At 40.3% G+C, this 19,976-nt stretch overlaps 1 protein-coding gene across 4 annotated transcripts in view; it reads left to right on the top strand.

Annotated features, from left to right (window-relative positions):
* Positions 1 to 19,976, top strand: part of TDRD7 (tudor domain containing 7) — a 74,401-nt gene that overhangs the window by 25,878 nt on the left and 28,547 nt on the right. For all 4 annotated transcript variants that reach the window (XM_040631636.1, XM_040631637.1, XM_040631635.1 and 1 more), the window contains 4 exons: positions 26 to 99; positions 2,602 to 2,819; positions 13,951 to 14,537; positions 18,366 to 18,552. In XM_040631636.1, coding sequence (XP_040487570.1) covers positions 26 to 99; positions 2,602 to 2,819; positions 13,951 to 14,537; positions 18,366 to 18,552 — 1,066 coding nt within the window. The remainder of the gene's footprint in view (positions 1 to 25; positions 100 to 2,601; positions 2,820 to 13,950; positions 14,538 to 18,365; positions 18,553 to 19,976) is intronic.

The following is a 19,976-nucleotide window of genomic DNA, read 5'->3' on the forward strand; positions in this document are numbered from 1 at the left end:
TTTTTTTTTTTTTTTAACACCTTAGGTTCAGCCCAAAGGCCTCCCTTCCGCCACCTTTTCAGATGCATCTCTCAAGAACCTGTGCTAAGGAAATGAGTGGTATGTTTTCTAAACATTATCTTCATGATACCTTTTGGCTTCTGGAGCCTCAGAGCCCCAAGAAAACTATCTGGTGGTGGTTTTTCGCATTTGCTCCCACCTTTCCCTACTGGAGTATATCTCTCTTCCCCTCTTTCCTCATTTCTTTACATTATGACATGAAGTGATCTAAAAAGAAAATAATACCTCCAGGGATATCCTTATTCTTACATAAGGCCTTCCTCACATCAGACCAATTCTGTTTCACTTCCATGTGTCACCTGCAGATATACTTGTGTCCCTTGTCACCCTCTCACTCATTAGAGGGTGAGATTTAAAGTACATAAATATGGGACTTGAACTCATAAAATGGTTCCAAATACTGCACCATTTAAAAGCCTGGGACCCTAAACTGTGTGCAATGACCACTAAGCATCTGAGTATGAATATAAATGATTCCTTGGGTTATGAAATCCAAAAGGGCTGTTAAGAAAACAGTAAGAAATATAATAAAGTCAAAGAATCTGAAGATTAAAAATGCACACACTCGTTATCTTGTCTTCTCCAACCAAAGTGTAATTCCCTGCTCATAGACCCACCTGGGGGACACAGTGGTTCGAAATCAGTACTTAACGTTGCATGACATTTAAGTGTGATTTTAAATGATTTGCCGCTTTAAGTGTGGTTCTTAATGAGTCAAGATAATTTTTTCCATAAGAACACATCTCCAGTATTTCTTATGGAAATTAATTGAATAATATGATTTCTGTTTATATCCATTACTGTTACACATGCATTTTCTGAAACATAGCTGTTCAGTCAAGTTGTATACCCTTTAGAGATTGGAAACCTTTTCAATTAGAATAAGCTTTTTTCTACAGAACCATGAGGACTTGTTTCAGGAGGATTGCAGTTCACCTGGCAGCTGATATGTACACACTTACACGCAACCTCCCCTACCTGTTATGAAACAGAGTACTTCCTTGATTTGTTTACCAAAAGGCGCACAAGCTTAGGGGACTCCCAGTGGCCCCTTGGAACAGGTGCATTCGCAGAGACTCCAACTGTGCGTCAGTTCTGACTCTCTCTTTAAGGGAGGTCTGGCCAGCTCTCCGAAGCTCATCTTTTCCTTATTCCTGGTCATTTTGTATCATTATCTGGGAAGAACCTAAATAAATTAATAATACCTTTACGTGGACATTGTGGACTCATTTGTTTGCTGAGCCACACTAAGTCTCACACCCTGTGGTGATAAAGCAAAGTCAGCATCTAGCCATCCTCAGGGAACAGCTCACCCTTTGGCTTCCTGGCATCCTCCGAGGCCAGTGTTCCCAAGCTACTCTGTGTATCTCTCCACTGGCCAGTTTAAAATAGAATAAAATTTGCTGAATCCCGGTAGAAATACTGTCTGATTAAAATATGAACATATTTTGCTTGTAAATGGTAATCTTTCATACACTGTAATCTGTGTCCCAGTGAAATTTAGGAGACGTTTGGAATGAATTTCATTATTCTTAAAATACCAGAACTGTCAGCTATAGTAGACACTCAGATTTTTTTTTTTTTAAGATTTTATTTATTTATTTGACAGAGATAGAGACAGCCAGCGAGAGAGGGAACACAAGCAGGGGGAGTGGGAGAGAAAGAAGCAGGCTCACAGCAGAGGAGCCTGATGTGGGCCTCGATCCCATAACGCTGGGATCACGCCCTGAGCCAAAGGCAGACGCTTAACCGCTATGCCACCCAGATGCCCCGACACTCAGATTTCTTTATTGTCTTAGGATGTTAGTTCAGGTATTCTAAGTTTTAAATAAAAAATAAGCGTGAGTAAAAAGAGCTAACCAAAACTTTATAAAAATTCACTTATAAAAGATAAATGATTTAAATTGAGGAAATAAAAACAGATTATTAATAGTTATCTGTGGGCACCAGAGCTTTTATTTAGTTTATAAACTGAGACTAGGATGATTATTGTAGGTGGATCAATTTTTGAACTTCTGTATATTGCTAAATTATTTTTCTCATTAATAAAGCAGAAAATTATATTTTAAAACCTAGACGATTTTTTATTTTCTATAAAATTTTCTTTGATCTTACAATTAAGGCATTATCCTGATGCTTTGTGGAATACAGCTTTAAATTAAGCATTGTATATAAAACTGTATTGTCTAAAATTTAACCTTTCTTAGTTGCACTTAGGAAATGATTGGTTAAATAATAAATTCCATTATTCTCTACAAAGCAAGATCATCCTGATGTTTAAATTAAATTAGGAAGCACCCTGGTAACGTGAAGGGAGCAGGTTCCCTCTGTGGGTGACTGTTGAGTCTGCTGGTTATTTCAGGGTTAAAATTTAGAATGAAGTTGTCATAGTCCTGCTTGGCCTAATCCTGCTTGCTTCTAAGTCCCTTGACCCCCATAAGCCTGAAGTGTAAGAAAGCCTAATGACACAAATACTAGGTAATGGGGATAATCTAAAATGTTAAGCCTTCTGGTTAATTCTATCATTTTTTTAATTTAAAGATAATTTAAATCAGACTGTTGAAAAACCAAATGTCACGCCTCCTGCCTCTTACACTTATAAAATGGATGAGGTTCAAAACCGCATAAAGGAAATACTAAACAAGCATAACAATGGCATTTGGATATCTAAGCTTCCACATTTTTACAAAGAGTTATATAAAGAAGAACTTAATCAAGGAATTTTACAACAATTTGAACACTGGCCTCATATTTGCACGGTACGTTTCTCCTTATTCCTCCCTTCTGATATCTCCTCCCTGCCCCACTTTCAGATTTTGAGTTATCAGTCATATCACCTTTTATCCTGGGAGCATGAAGCACGTGACATAATATTGCTTCATTAATATTTAACTCTCAGATTAACATATATCAGTTCTTACTTATCGAAGTATGTTAAGATTGAAGGCTATGTGTGTTGTGGTTGCTGTTTTTATATATTTTGTTTTAAATTATTTTTAAGTGCATATAATATGTGATAATATGTATACCATTTTGTATTGAACTGCTTCCAATAGATACTGATAACTTTGCTGTTTTCATAAGTTAAACTTACTAGTAATAAAACTTTATTAGCCTCAAACTTTACATGCTTATTTTGGCTATTTATAGAGTACCTTATTTTAATTTTTCATTTAATACAGAGTTGTGATTTTAAAAGTTTACAAACTTCTTTGGAGGAAAAAAACTGACAAGTGAACTGAAATCAATTTCTATACCTGTTTCTACTTGAGAATCTGTTATTATAATAAAATGATGGATCAGAATAGTTTAATAGAAATCTTAGTTCAGCCAGCAATAGAGACAATTAGATTCTTAAACTGAAGTAACTATTAGATGTTTCTTAAAAGTACTATATGTTGGCTAACTGAACATAATAAATATATATATATATAGAAAAAGTAAAAAAAAAGCAACAGATGTTTCTTAATGTTTTCATTTACATAGAATATATTCAACAATGTAACTATTTTAAAAGGCAGCATTAGCAGCTACTTGGTGCTTCTCAGCTTGCAGAATTCAGTATGTGTATGATTTTTGTTTGATAGAGGGCTTTCATTTATCTAATTTAATATATATTTTGTCCCCCGACCTTGTTGGGTAAAGCACAGGCCACTCTCTTTTTCTAAGCACCTGGCCTGAAGACAGCATGTATTTTTATAACCGCTTATTCCTCCAGGTCACTGACACCCATTCGAGTCCCAGTCACTTTCCAGGCCAGTGTCATTCCTTCATTCATCCAGACCATTTGTTCATACACCGTTTACTGTGCGCCTGCAGGTACCAATCTCTGCTGTAGATGCCAAGAACGCCCTAGGGCCATGTCACGTGTCAGAATACACAGTGGAAAGTGGGAAAACAAGGAGAAACACCAAATTCTGGAAATAGGCTCTTGCCTATTTATAAAGTCAAGAGTGTTTACAGACTGTAAGAATGTTACCCCTGATTTATGTGGAATATAGGGTTTGCGCTTATAATGGGAATTTCTATTGGTTGCCATTCTTTTCATTCCATTTTTACTCCTTCCTAGGGAGAGTTCTCTCACTGGCTGCTGGTTTAGCAGCATTGATGTGCCCCCCTCAGGGTTCCCTCACCTTGAGGGGACTTTTGATGTTTCACCAGGCTGCTCAGTTTAGAGGTGCAGGGCCTGGAGCCCCTACTCTGAATGCATATGGCTCTTTTATTTTTTAAATCTGTAGACAGTCATAAATTTATAGCATATCTTCAATGAACTTAGAGCCTTTTTGTGTCAGGATACACATTTAACTCACTTCAAAGCTTTGATAAAAAAGTTGTCTTTGGAGTAAATTTTTAAAAATTAACTCCACAGATCTTAATGTATTATTGTTTCTGGTTACTTTATTTTATACTCCAGGATAGCTACTGGTGTCCTGTGTAGCTTAATATATGGCTTTTGGGGGGAAATTTTGATCTTTGCTAACTATATGTCTGCAAAACTCCAACTTTTCTCTTGCCAGGATTGTAGCTGAGAGAGTGTTTCTTTGATGTTAAAACTTTATCTAAAATGAAGGGTTTCTTACTAAATTTCAGGTGCTGAAACAACTGATTTTTTGGTTTTTGGTTGCTCAAATTCATCTTTGTTGCGGGATTATGCTCAGGCAGTGAAGGTAGAACATGAAACAGACATAGAATATACCTTTCTTATCTATATTCTGTGTCTCTCAACTTTGAGTAGGACTATTTAGATGCAATCACTATAAATTATTAGGGATGAGAATTTGCTTCGTGTTAAAGCATTGTGTCTAGGATGCCAAAAACTGCCAGTCTTACTGATGCCTATTAATCTTTTCAAAAGTGTTTTCTTATAACCTCTGAATATTTTTAACAGCCTGCTGGTAAACAGTTTTAAACAATTACACCATGGTTATTTTTAGACAGTTTTAAGTAGTTATGCCATAGTTGTTTTCCCTTTCTCCTGGCTTCTTGCTTTTCACCTTGGTGAAAAGCAGAAACGTTGATAGCATGCCCAGGGCTGATGCTATTACAGGTGAGGACATTCTCAAATGCAGCATAGAAAATTCCTGGTAAGGAAGATTTGGTAGTGTGTGTCTTTCTAGACAGCTTGTTGTGAGACTGAAGAAGAAACCCAACTGCAGCGTATTTCCATATTTTTTAAAGTGCTTTCTCCCCAAGTCATATAAAGCATTCTATATAAAAAAGATTGAAAAATAAAGTAATAAAAGCAAAATCACACATTTATACCTATATCCAATGGATACACCGTATGTACTGAACAGACTCAGAGACAGCCACATGCAGGCATTGCCACTGGAATATCAGAATGGGCAACATGAGCTTCTGGGGCCAAAGAGTGGCTCTGAAATTTTACTTTCATGGAGGTTCTAGTCAGCTATGTGCTCTAAGCACTTTACAAGGATGTTGGATTACCTTTTGATGCAGGTGGACAGATGTTAGATCTCTCCAACAACAAAATGTGGACCGTTTTGAAAGCTAAAGAGAATATAGTCATGTTCACAGTGATGAACCCATTGCAGAGTTCCTAGGCAAGTTGTGAGGGAAGTGGAAATTGTGCAGAAGCTGTCCTGGAAAGGCAAAGACCTTGGTAGGTCTCCAGACCAAGGATACTGGAGTCTTAGAATTTCCACTCAGTCCTAGGAGGAGGATGGTAATCCCTCTTAGCTGTTCTAGAATGCTGGTCTTATTAATAATGTTCTTCTTAACTGCTGTCTTTAGCTAGGATTTATAAAATGCTTCTATGAGCCAGACACTGCCCTACGTGCTAAGGATAACAGTAAACAAGACAGACATGGTCCTTGGCCTTATGGCACTTGCTTTCCAATGGAGAAAATAAACATTGAGCAAATAATGATAAGCCTGCAGCTGTACTGAAGAAGTGCAGGGTGTTAAAGAGGTGTGTAAACAGGAGGGCCCAACTTAGTATGATGAGTCAAAAAAAACTTCCCAGAGGAGGTGGCTGCTACACTGAAACCTGACAGGTGAGCTGAAGTAAGTGGGCGAAGGAGGCAGAGCCCTGAGATGGAAAGAAAAACAAACTTTTTCAGGAAACGGAATGAGATTCAATACGAAGAGAGTGGCTCAAGAAGAAACGCAAGAGGCAAGCAGAGGCTAGAGGTCACCTCGTGGAAGAGTCATCAGTTGGTGGGAACTTAGTGGGTGCCCCCCTCCGGGAGGTCGCCCAGGATCCAGAGTCTCTGGCAGACTCTGCTTTCTAGTAAAATTCCAGGTCTTGTAACAATGACTGTTGAACACCAGAGATTTTGTCGACATTTGCTGCTCTCTGCAATATGGGCAGAGAGAGAAACCTCACCGTCCCCACATGAGCCAGAACGTGTCTTTCTTTAATGCCTTATCTGACGCTGCACAGAGAGCTGGGGGGCTCGTCCTGGAGCCAGACCGCATGCGCTCAGCTGAGAAGAATTTCCTCCCCACCTCAGAGACCTAGAGGATGAGCACGGGGTCGCGTCAGGATAGCTGGGGCGATGTTCCGAGTTGTGCTGGAGGCACACCAGGCCTTAATTACAGATACAGCATTTTGTGAATGAGAGCATAAATTCTAGAACATAAAATGCAAGTGATGAAAAAAACTGCCCCATTGTACTAGTTATTCATGTTTTTATAAAATGTTGTTACTATTAATCTGTATTTTTGTTTAATGTCATTTCCCTACCCCTTAGAAATCACTCTTCTTTATGATGTTGAGTAACTCTAATACCTCAGACTCTGAAACTTCTTAAAGTTCTGAATGACATCAGTACAGTAATCACCGTAATATCATAGGAGATGACAGCAGTTCTGCCACTTACAAAGATACGTTTTTGTATTTTTGTATGTTCAGGAATTTTTCTTTAATTGTGGTAATTAATTGTATAAGATACACCTGTCAGCCCATGCAAAATGAACCACCTTTTTTTTTTTTAAAGCCTGGATATTTCTAGGCTAAAAACGAATAACTTGGATTTCTAAGGAAGTGACCATAAATCAAACAGCAGTGATGCGTCCTCAGACTTAATACTATGGATACAATCTATATAGCAACACCAGCAGAAGTGGCAGTGAAAAGACAAACTGAAGCCTTCAAAGTATAGCCATAATATCTAATTGGAATCCAATTTCTTTTCTAATCTTTCACCAATAAAAAAAATATATGGTGAACACATTGAAATGGTTTTTAAATTTAATTTCAGTGAACATCTGAATAGAAGAAAAAATAGCACTCTGGCAAAAGGAGCATAGAGATGTTGGTGTGTATGATGTTGCTGTGCTGGGACTTGAAACACAGCAACTGTCCAGAGGGCCCCAGGGTAGGACAGGAAGAGTTTGGACTTTGGAGTTCCATGTCTGCCTTGTCATTTCTTACCTGTATTACTTTCAGCATACAACTCATCCTGTCAGGGCCCCACTGTGCTCTCAAATGTGACTCTATCCATCACATAGGGGTGCTGGAGTGAAATGGGACAAACTATAAAAAGCAGCTGCCAGTACAGTATCAGACACATAGCAGGTATTTAGGAAAAAGGCTGTCATTTTTTGAGGGGCAGCCAGCTTAAATTAAGGCAGGTTTTAACCCACTGGTAAACCAGAGACATGCCCAGCAAGCTCTACAAAGGAACTTAGTGAAGGTAGAGGAAAAGCTAATGGAAGAACGAAAGTTTAAACTGAAAAAAGATAAGGAGCCATAGATGACTGAGGTCAAAGGAATTGAAACTTCAAGATGAGGTGAGTTTTTGTTACCTGAGGGGCACAAAGCCCCCCACCAGAGGTAATGAGAGCATGCCTAGAGTAGCTGCTTAGCCTGGAAGGCACAGTGAAAGCCACAGCTACCAGCCAAGATCATCCCCAAAAGCTCTGCATACATTTAACCAGGAGAAGATGCCATCGTCTTCCTGAAGGAAACTGATCAAGAGCCTGACCTTGGACACGCTGAAGCAAAATGACCTGAAGTCTGTCCTAATATAAACAGTTGCAGTCAGCATCAGTTAAAAGTCCTTAATAAGAAAAAGGGGTGAGAGGTGAAAGAGAGTAGGAGCCTTAAATTATATACAGTCTATAAAACTACTCATCCAAGATGGTGGAGAGAATTTTTCTGGGCAGATGGTTTGTAAACACTCAGGGGTTACCCTCTACAAGGCACTTTTTACCTTTATCTTTGATTAAATCTCTGTGGAATATGCCAGAAACACTTGTACTTTTTTATACAGAAGCAGCTAAAAATTGTAACTGTTTCTGAGTATCTTGGGCTCAGCATCACTAGCGTTGGAAAACTCCTGCAGGAAGGGTGGCAGGTGTAGGCGGTGTGGGACATTGAGACGGGTGGGTTAGCTCGTCTCTGTATTTTCCTGCAGCTCATCTCTGTATTTTCCATGGCCCTTAGGGGCTTCAGCTCCCGGCCTATCAGTTTGTCTTCACTGTGGCCCAGTGGTGCTGTGGGGCACCATTTTCTCATCTGTTTCTCAACTGTCTGACTTTTCCAGCACTTCCCAGTTTTAGCACAAAAAGACTGAGCTCTTAAGGAGGTCATCAACCAGTCAATCTTTCTTTCTGTGAGCTGGGTAATCACAGAGTACTAGCTTCTGGTCGGTAACTCTTCGATGTTTTCATTGTTACAAGGTACTCAAGCATCTTTATTCACTGCTGAAGTTGAGTTTTTAAATTGGTTTCTTTTTGAGTTCAAAACCTTGCTAATGCTTGTAAATTGCTGGGAAGCAGGCCTCCAGGTAAATATGATTTTACTGTGCTGTCTCAGGTTTGTATCGGATGGCGACCATATAAAATGAAATTTAGAACTTAAAGCTTCAGGGGTGCCTGGGTGGCTCAGTTGGTTAGTCTTCCTTCGACTCAGGTCACGATCCCAGGATCCTAGGATTGAGCTCCTCATGGGGCTGGGCTCCCTGCTCAGTGGGAAGCCTGCTTCTCCCTCTCCACCACTTGTGTTCTCTTGCATTCTCTCTCTCTTTTCTTACTCTCACAAATAATAAATAAATAAAATCTTTTAAAAAAAGAAAAAAAAAAAAAAGAAAGCTTCAACCACTACCCAATGGAAACAAAATTGTGACTGGATGAGAACCATACAACTGTTTTGGAAAACTTTTTAACTTAACTGGACAATACCAATTCTATATAGAATCCCAAAGAAAATTCTAATTCCATGAGAAATAGTAAGTTTATCTCAGTAGCTCATGCTGCAGAGTTAGCAGATGAGCCTTCCATAGACTCAAGGGATTTGGGCTTTAGGAATTTAAGTTCACAGGTAAAATTAGAAAGGAAGAAGTAAAGACCTCTTTTAATTAAGAAGAAGAAAGTTTCTAGGTGTGTAGGATAAAGACATTTATGTGAACAAATGGGGCTTCCGAAGATATTGATGTTTGAAATCGTTGGGCCTCACATATACCAAACCTAATATGTCTACTCTAAACTTACAAAATCCCAGAGGGGTGTGAGAGAAGTATCTCACTGCAGTTCCAACTGAGGCAGAAATCAAACTAAATATGATGAACTTATGGGGATAAAAAGTCTAAGGCATATTAGATACCAGAATCTTCTGATGGATGCCAAAGGATATGGTTTAAACTCCATGGTGTAGGGAGTTAATCTTTTATGTTACCTTCCTGTTTCTCCTGTTGGGGGTGAGGGTGAGGTGGAGTGAGGAAGGATGTGGAGTGCCAGGTCATGCCACTTCCCAGTCATTGGACTGGTAGTTTTTTGAGTGGATATCCAAAGCCAATAATATAATAATAGTAATAATAATGATGATGATGATGATGATGTAGAGCCACAAAACAAAGAAAAAAACATGGAGGAAAAGGGTAGGATCTTGAATCTTGAATCTTCTCCTACAGAACAGAAGGCCCATGACTCCCTCCTCGGGTATGTATCAGGTAGACTAAAGAGGCATAAAGCACCCTCATAAGAGATAACTGAAATGATGAGCTGCTGATTATCATACTAAGTATGTAATTAAAGCCACATTTCAAGTGGCTGTTGACTTACGTTGGTCATTTATGAAGGCTGGAAGAAAGCTTTCTTCTTGTGGGGGTGCAACAGGAGATCACATAACAATCTGGTTAGATGCGTTAGAGCACAGTGAATAAAGGACACCACACTGTAACCCACATTATAGCAATTCCTTATCTTTGGGGAGATTGTTGTAAGCTGGGGATACAGTAGTAGGTATCCTTCGTAAGCCTATTTACCAGATAGTTAAAGAGAGACAAAGACACATTTTGTGGAGGATAGGTGGCAATCACTGTAGAATGCCTGTGAAAAGCAAATTTTCATGAAAATTTTAAAACAAAAGTTTCAGTTGAAAAAAATTACGTCTGTTTTAAGTTATGTTTTTTAACTTGAAGCAATATGAGTTTCATGATTTTTCCCTTTGAATTCAGTAACCCTTCAACCAGTCTCCAAAGATTGCTTAGAAAGTACGTGGACCAGACACATTACATTATCCATATCACTAAGCTTATCCATGAATGTTAGTCTAAGATGTTGAAGGACATCTCACTCAGCTCTGATTAGTGTCAGGTTCAGTTCCTAAAGTTAGTCCTATGTTTAATCTTAGTAAATGCTGATTTGAATTTAAAGAGGCCAAATTACTGGAGAACAAAGTGGAGTTTAGGCTTATAACCAACCCTCTTGAGATTAAGGAAGAAACGCATTGGAAATACCTACAGTTCAAGGACCTAGTCATTTGGGGATGGGGGCGGCTATCTACTTTAAACAATAACAATAAAAGAAACTGCTGCTGGGGGGCCTGGGGGCTCAGTTGGTTAAGCATCTGCCTTCGGCTCAGGTCATGAGGAGTCCCGGGATCAAGCCCCGCATTGGGCTCCCTGCTCAGTGGGGAGTCTGCTTCTCCCTCTGCTCCTCACCCCGCTTGTGCTCTCTCTCCCTCTCTCTTGCTCTCAAATAAATAAAATCTTTAAAAAAATAAAATGAAACTGCTGGGGAAAGAAATCTGTCATCTAGTTCAGGTGGTTATTTGGCTATTGTTTAGAATTTGGGTAAATGTATTGGTCAAAAATTTATTTTATGGGCTGACTGGAAAAGCTTGATTTAACTGTTTTAGACACAGCCCTGGAAGCATACTAATTCCAGAGGATCTTTTAGCATTATTCTGAAGTAAAGATCAGAAAAGAAAGGGAATTCTGTTTTCCCTAGTGGCCCTAATGATCATAAACTTCTGTTAAGATAGTAATTCCTAGTTAGAATTCAATGTGCTGGCCATATTCAAAGATCATGTCTAGAAGTTTGATAAAGCGCTCTGTTAGGTAATTGGTCCTGATCACATCCAAAGCACAGGTGGGAATGGAAGCTTCAGGACTGGGAGTTGGGGAGACTGTCAAACAAACATTGAAGTATCTCGTGTTCCAGCTCACTCATTGGAAAGAAAAGGATCATAAAGCTGTGAACCCTTCTTATCCCCTTTCGAGTCAGAAGAAGCCATGTGGACAGTTGGGGCATGGGGCTTGTGAGAATCATCTTAGATAAAAAAAAATTCCACTGAAATTCGCTTCTACCATCCACTTCAGAGAAGGCATCGCAAAAGGTTGAGAAGATGTCTATAGGCGAAGAGTGAAGGTGGGCCCAGAAGGCTCAGCTGGCTTTCGATGTGGAGGACTGTCATGTCTAAATCTAAGATCACATGAATTGGGATTCTATATGACCAGTGATTAATTCACATAGAATTTTATTTTATTTCTCCCTTTGCTCTGGAAGTATGTTTCTCAAACTTTCTCTGGATACTGTAGTCTCGTATCTTATTAAGTGTCTTAAAGCACAGTGAAGATTGACATTTTAAGATTCCAGATTTAAAAACATGAATCTCAAGAGCAGAATAAAGAGTGGTCCAAATCTTTATATCCCTAAGCTTTAAAATTAGGGACATAAATTGTGGCTATCCTGTAACGCACCATCCAGGGGGTTACAAGGTGTCAGCAGGAGTTCACCAAGGATGACTGGGAATCCAGCAGGTGCTGGACATGGACTCAGCTGCCTCTACTTTCATTGACACTTGAGGATTTTTAGTCATGGACTTTGCCTCCAGTCCTCAAAACTTAAACACACCTCGGCAGAAGAACGCGAGGAGGAAAACCTAATGTTTTATACTTGTGTTAATGTTCATCCTCCTCGTGTGTCATCTAGAATATATAGTCAGACTAAAAGCAATCTACTTTAATATTAAATTCACTATGTCTCTTGACTTTCTAATGCTCTCCATGGGTAACAAGATAATATCTCCTTTATATATACATATTTAAGTTCTTTCTACCCAAGCATTATATAGAAAATGAGCAAATGAAGTCAATGTTCTTTACTAACAAGCTGAGCTGTCAGGAATAAACCGTTGGGAAGAAAGCTAGGAAATATTTTGACAAAACTGAAGCATACTTTAATATTCTAGTCTTCTTAGGAGAGGGAGGACTTTTACAAGCTTGTATTATTACTTTAGGGTCTGGAATGCTCTTCTTGTAACTGAGGGATCGCCGAATAGGATCTGACAAAGTAGGAACATTTTAGAGGGCTGGGAATGCTAACTTCAGTCTAATGAAAAGTTGAAAAACTTTTTTTTTTCAAATAAAGGGCCAGGTAGTAAATATTTTTGGTTTGGTGGGCCAACAGCTTTGTCATTGTTACCCACCATCTGACGCAACTGCTTGACTCTGCTCTTGACGTGCAAAAGCAGCCAAACACAACGCCTAAACAATGGGCATGGCTGTGTCCCAACCAATCTTTATGTGCACTGCATTTCATAGCATCTTCACATCACAAAAGAATTCTTTTGATTTTTTCAACCATTTAAAAATATAAAAATCATAGTAGCTCGGAAGCAAGGCAAAAGCAGGTGGCGAGCCTCATTGGGCTGCAGCTTGTAGTTTGCTGACCACTGGTCTAATATTATAAAGGCTTAAAACTTGGGAAAAAAAAATGGTGCCACACATCAGTTTCTCTTTCTTCTCTTATATGAAGAGATGCCGTCGAGCCTTGTCTCTCAGAAACATTATACAGATAAAAATTAGAGATTGAGGGGCGCCTGGGTAGTGCAGTCGTTAAGCGTCTGCCTTTGGCTCAGGGCGTGATCCCGGAGTCCTGGGATCGAGCCCCATGTCAGGCTCCTCTGCTGGGAGCCTGCTTCTTCCTCTCCCACTCCCCCTGCTTGTGTTCCCTCTCTCGCTGGCTATCTCTCTGTCAAATAAATAAATAAAATCTTTAAAAAAAAATTAGAGATTGGATGACATGCAAATGCCAGGCATTTTTATCTCTTGTTCTTCGGAGGGGTCGTTTTCAGCTAACTTTCTACTTCGGTGGCTGTAAAAACTGCACCTTATCTCTGGAGAGTCTTTTTCTAAATAATGGAAAGTTAAGGGTTTTCTTAGGATACCGTAAGAAGAAGAAAAACAGCTAATGCTTCAATTTTGTCTAAATATTTCCTAGCTTTCTTCCCCGTGGTTTTTCCTGACAGTTTCGATACCTTTTCACAGCTTCGTCCCACCTTGTATTCAGTTGATTTTTGTAAGCTATTGCTTTGGATTTGACAGAGAGCTGAATGAGGTGTGTGGTTTACAGGGCAGAAACTCTCCTGATTTCGTAGGGTTGTTGAAGGCGAGATGCCTCATAAGGGAAATTAATGCTATTTTATTTCCGTTTGTTTCTGAAATGTGTCTCGTGCTGCTCTTTGTAAATGAAGGAAAGGCATTAAGTCTTAGTAGGTGAGAAGAGTAAAATGTACACTTTTGTGTTCTCTTGATTAACCTGAAAAGAGTGGCGTTCTCATTTAAAATGCATTAGTGTGTTTTCAGGTTGTTTATAGCCATTGAGATATCTGTCATTTGCTTTATTTAAAAATTTCAGGTGGAAAAACCTTGCAGTGGTGGTCAAGATTTACTTCTTTATCCAGCAAAGAGAAAGCAGCTTTTGAGAAGCGAACTGGATGGTGAAAAAGTGCCTCCATCCCCACTACCTGCTCCGAAACAACTACCACCATTAAAAGGGTGTCCAGCAGTGATGCCAGGAGATTTTAAAGAGAAAGTTGCGGAGCTGCTGGCGAAATACTCAAGTGGTCTTTGGGCCAGTGCACTCCCCAAAGCCTTTGAGGACATGTACAAGGTGAAATTCCCTGAGGATGCCTTAAAAAATCTTGCCTCGCTTTCTGATGTATGCACCATAGACTACATTTCTGGAAACCCCCAGAAGGCCATTCTCTATGCTAAACTTCCATTGCCCACTGACAAAATCCTGAAGGATGCAGGGCAAGCACATGGCGATTATGATATCAAGTCTATGATTGAACAAGAGTATTTACAGATAGAAGAAAACATCGCCAAAAGTGCTGATACCTTTGTGGAGAATACAACAGTTCCTCCGTTAATCATTCCAACTGAGGCATCCCCATCAGTATTGGTGGTTGAACTGAGCAACACAAACGAAGTGGTTATCAGGTGGGTTTTATTTTCTAATTCTTTAGGACCCTGGTATACTGTTGTCACTTGGCTGTTCTTCTCATGGATGCTGGGAGTTGAGGAAGAATAGTATATTCTTAGTTATGTAGAGTTATAATGAAGTATAATAATATTTCTTGTTTTTCATATCTTGCACATTTCTCTCAACTGCCAGAACCTTTTGTGTTTGTATCTCTTAGATTAATTTTTATTTCTTCCACATTATAATTATATATGTACATTTGTCTCTCCTGGTAGACTGTGAGCATCTTGAAATCAAAGCACTTTAAAAAAATCAATCACTGCATATATTCTTAATATTTGTTAGATTTGTTAAATATACATCTGTTCTTGTGAGAAAAGATAACTAACAGTTTTAAAAATTAGAGTGATAGTATGGTCTGAATGTGAAACAAAATCTATGTTAAAAGCATAATGATAACTATGTATGTCAAAAGCAATACCTAACCCACAGAAAAAGTAAGTAACCCACTAGGTAGGTAATACTATTCCATCTGGGACTATGTAGTATAATACATCAGATTAGCCCCTGGAGCCAAAGGTACTCTGGTCACTTGGGCCTTTTGATAACAGTCATTGCCAAAGTGGCTGGTGATAACTGGAATTACAAAATATGGTCCAGGTCCAGGCACTTGATGTGGGCTTTTGGAGAAAATAAAGAATACATAGAAGATATTGAAAGACTATAATTTGTAGTTTCTGACTCAGGATCAAGTATAGGAAGTGGTAAATGAAATAAGTCAAACAGAGAAGGACAATTATCATATGGTTTCACTTATCTGTGGAACATAAGGAATAGCATGGAGGACATTAGGAGAAGGAAGGGAAAAATGAAGGGGGGAAATCAGAGGGGGAGACGAACCATGAGAGACTATGGACTCCGGGAAACAAACTGAGGGTTTCAGAGGGGAGGGGGTGGGGTGATGGGCTAGCCCAGTGATGGGTATTAAGGAGGGCATGTATTGCAATGAGCACTGGGTGTTATACGCAAACAATGAATCATGGAACGCTACATCAAAAACTAATGATATACTGTATGGTGACTAACACAACATAAAAAAAAAGAAAAAAGGAAGCAGTGTAGCTGGATCTCTGGAGGCCCCCGCCTAGAGTGTACTTGTGGACAGAAAAGGAAACGGCTGAATCAGAATAGTATCCGGACTTCTTCAACCAAAACATCCCTATGGTTGGGCTTGTTACTCCTCCAGAGAATCATAGCTAAACTGGGAATGCCTAAAGAAACACCACAAAAAATTATCAAATTCCTTCAGTGAAAGAATAGATAAAGGATATCAAGTTCTTCCATTTGAACAAACAAAGTCTGAGTGGATAATGAAGTGGAATCAAGTGTCTTGGTATGCTCAAACTAGAACGTACAGAAGCTTTAGAGAAGTCTTGTTCGGTACAGATGTAAGAAATGAATAAAGCTTTTATTCTAAGATGTGGTATGGCCTGAAGATGTAAATGGGTTGTTGAGGATTAGGGATCCCACTATGGTTCACTAATAAATTGAGGTAGAGGAAGGATGCTGAGGAGCACTTTGCTAACTTCTACCATTTAGCATTAGGAAGAAATCTAAATCTGCTTTTGGTGTCTGTTACTATTAGCTGTTGGTTCTGTTGTCAGACCAAGCACCCAGCACTGGGCTAGACAGACCACGTGATTTCTGGTGTGCGTACCAAGGGTTGGCAGGAATCTGGATCAGGTCCAGGATTGTAGTAAAAGGGTTCTAATCTACTTCAGGATGATTAGATCTAGGTCCTCAGATTGTTTAGATCCCCTTCTCCAGTATACATTTGAATCCTGGAGTCAGTATTCTACCTGTTCAGCACAGTGGCTGGCAGCCAGCAAGCACAAGGGGTAACGTATGCTGTTAGGTTGACCCCAGGTCATTGGCATTCCCTCCACCCCAGTCCCAAGGACTTAGTAGATTCCAGCTGAGCTGAGTCCTATTCTATATTTACATCTTCACCCAGGCAGACAGTAGGCTCTAGAAACTGGGCCTGTGACTCATGAAGGGTCTGAGAAGGTGTCGTAGCAGAATCCTCAGATCAAGTATGGGAGTCCCTTGTCTCTGGTTTCAAAAATTAACTTTGTAAAGCTTTGTACTTACGGCATACCTACATTGGCCTACATGTCATTCTTTGCCCACTTACTCAGGTAATTTGGGGACAAGGCAAGACCTCATTCTTGCCACTACCCACCATCAAACTAACCGTAATATCATCCCCACCCAAGCCGTGTAGCCACTCTTCCCTACTGCTTGCCGTAGAGAGCAGATTTCATGCTGCTTCTGTCCCCCCTCCTCCCTAGCAGGTGCCTCTGCTGAGCAGACTACCAAGTCACAGGCTGCTGTGGGCCCGTGGGGCTCCCAGGGCTGTAGCAGCGCTAAGAGAAGGACCCGGGAGACTCCAGGTCCCAGGAAATGGGCACTTTGGCAGAGCTGCAGACCTCCCAGGGGACTTGGGAGCTGAGCATGCGGCTGCACTCCAGGCGGCACCTTCGCATTTACAAAGCTCGGTCAGCTGAACCCATAGAGTGTGACAACGCTGCTTCGCTGCTTCGGCTTCTAGAGTAAATCATGTCCATGTAATACTTGGTTTTAAAATAGTCATTGCCTCAAAAGAGGCATTCTTTCCATTTTGTGTAGGACTTTTTAAAGCTTTTTCTCCTCGAGTTACAAATAGGCTAAATAGGGTGTCTTCTGTCCTGCTGACAGTTACTAAGAATGCATGACAACATTCCCAAAGGAACAGTTCTTAAAGCTCCATGGGACCACTTGGGCCCTGGCTAAAACCTAGAACAGTACAAAGGTCAGTGTGTGTGTGGCATGTCCCATCTCCGTGCTCAATGGTTCTGGTGCTGTTAACAGCATAGCTTTGAGACAAAAGGGCTGCATCCCATGGTCTGGACCGCTCCTGCTACAGGCGCCGAACCTGGTTTGCTGGAGTTTACATCCTGGAAGGAGGCCTTTGGTGGAATTGTCCCTGAGCACTGATGGGCAAGAAAACAATGGCCTATTTGTGGGAGAAAGGGAAATGGTGTATTTTGATAACATAAAATGGGATAAGGTAACTGCAGTTTCAACAGCAGAAAATTGTAGAAGGGGATAGGCCGTACCCTGAAAAAGACTTCTCAGAAAGCATATAATTTAGCTAGAAGATATCATCTCTTTAAGGGTATCAAAACTCAACATTTTGTGGTAATTTGTTCAAATTTGTTCAGTAAGCTGGGAGGATGGGTTGTCACATGGTCGTGTTTAGTGTGTTTAAGGCTTTGTTTTTCTCTACTAAAATTTCATTCATTCTCAGAGCTTAAGTCTTGTTCAAACCCAGCCTTAGGGCAAAGCTGCCAACTAGATTCTCTTCTCAGTGATCTACAAAGACTTCCAGCAGCCTTACTCAAAATCTTCAGTCCACTCTTGCTAATCTGGCCTGCACTAGTATCTCCATTTTCCACTGTATCTCCTCCCTTCCCTTCCCTTGAATCTTTTCTCAGCCTCCTCCTCCCTGTAGTTTCCCTGGCTGCTTACTGTGACATCCTCTACCTGTCTGGACTGTTGCCAAGCATTTGCCCTGCTGGGTTCGACCTGGTCTTATTTTGCATGAGCGGCACAATATCACATTTTCCTTTATCAAGACGGAAATTTTTACTAAATATATGTTCTCTTACCTGTTGGTGTAAGCCAAGTCTGAGACCGGAACCAAAGATGGCCGTGGAAGAAACACGGAGTAATGTTAATGAGTTCCTATGGTTTTCTTCCTTCTAGGTTGCTTCATGTGTGTTCTCTTCCTTTAACTAATTCAGGTATGTGGGCAAAGACTATTCTGCTGCTCAGGAATTAATGGAAGATGAGATGAAGGAGTATTACAGTAAGAACCCTAAGGTCACGCCCGTCCAGACTGTGCACGTCGGGCAGTTACTGGCTGTAAATGCCGAGGAGGACGCTTGGTTACGGGCACAGATCATCTCAACGGAAGAGAACAAAATAAAGGCAAGCACTGTTTACTTTGTCATAGCATTATGAAGACAGACACATTATGTTTCAAATATAAGTGTTCCTTCTAATGTTGTGCCCGTCCGAACTGCATTTAGTTTTTTCCAGAAATTGACAAGATAATATCTTGTCAACAAGATTATCCCTGTCAGCTTTTAAGTCAGTGGTAGTCATATTATCTCAGAGTTCTAGTAGTAAAAAAAAAAAAAAAAAAGTCTTCTCCATGGCAGTGTTCATAATCCATGATATAATCAGGAAAAGGCCTTTATTTCCATTCCCGGGAGATATGTAATAAATACTGATCAGTCCTCTGTGGGCTTCCTATCCAGGTCAGCACTCTGGAGTGAGGGAAGCATACAGATCAGAGGACATGACATTCTTCCTCTCCCGTCTTCTGCAGCCAGCCAAGGAGAACCCTGAAGAGGACTCGGGTCGTGCCCCAAGAGCTGTCCGAGTGTTGCCCTCTTAGTCCTCTTGGAGAGGTCAGAGGGCTCTTTTGCCAGTCTCTTCCATCAGCAGGCTCCAAGACTTCCAGACTTGGCCATTTTCCTGGTGGTCAGCCTCTGCCGCATGGCCTCTTTTCTTGCCCTCGGTGCAGACTGAGAACGAGAACTGACTCACTGTCAAGGCACAGTTTTGTCTAGGTTTTGCAAGCAGGGAAATACACTTCTATTCTGCAGCCTCTGTTTCATAATTTGAAACATATTTATTGTGGTGTCAGTCCCTGGCAAATAACCCTTTCCCAGAGTGCCGCTACTGCTCACTGAACCTGGGCTTAGGTCCATCAGATTCTCTTCTCTGAGGCCCTTGACCCCAAGAACAGTGTCAGGAGGGTCAGAAAGGGATGCTTGCTGTTTCTTACCCAAATGGTTCCATAGATGAGGCCCTGACCCTCTCCAGGGTCAAGCTCACCCTAACCACATATCTACCCTTGGCCATTCACAGAGAAATTTAGGAATTCCTTAACTACTCCAACTTTTAAGCAATTTGACCTGACTTTAATAATCTGAAAATTGGAATAGTTTGGCAGTTTCTTATAAAGTTAAACTTACCATATGATCCTAAGTATTTACACAAGAGAGGTGAAAATATAGGTCCACAAAAAGGCTTGTACACGTTTGTAGCAGCTTTATTATTAATAATCCCAAACTGGAAACAACCCAAATGTTTACCAGTAGGTGAATGTATAAGCAAATTGCAGTTTCTTCATATAATGGAATACTATTCGACAATAGAAAGGAATGAATTACTGAAAACAGTCACGTGAATAAAACTCACAGACTGTGCGAGAGAAGCCAGATACAAAAGAGTTATCCTGTATGATTCCAGGTAAATGATGTCTAAGAACAGATAAAACTCGTCTGTAGTGACAGGAATCAGATCAGTGGTTGCCTGGGACGGGAGGTGGAGGGGGATTAATT

This window comes from Ursus maritimus, unplaced genomic scaffold (assembly GCF_017311325.1).
Source record: "Ursus maritimus isolate PB19 unplaced genomic scaffold, ASM1731132v1 scaffold_17, whole genome shotgun sequence".
NCBI lineage: Eukaryota > Metazoa > Chordata > Mammalia > Carnivora > Ursidae > Ursus > Ursus maritimus.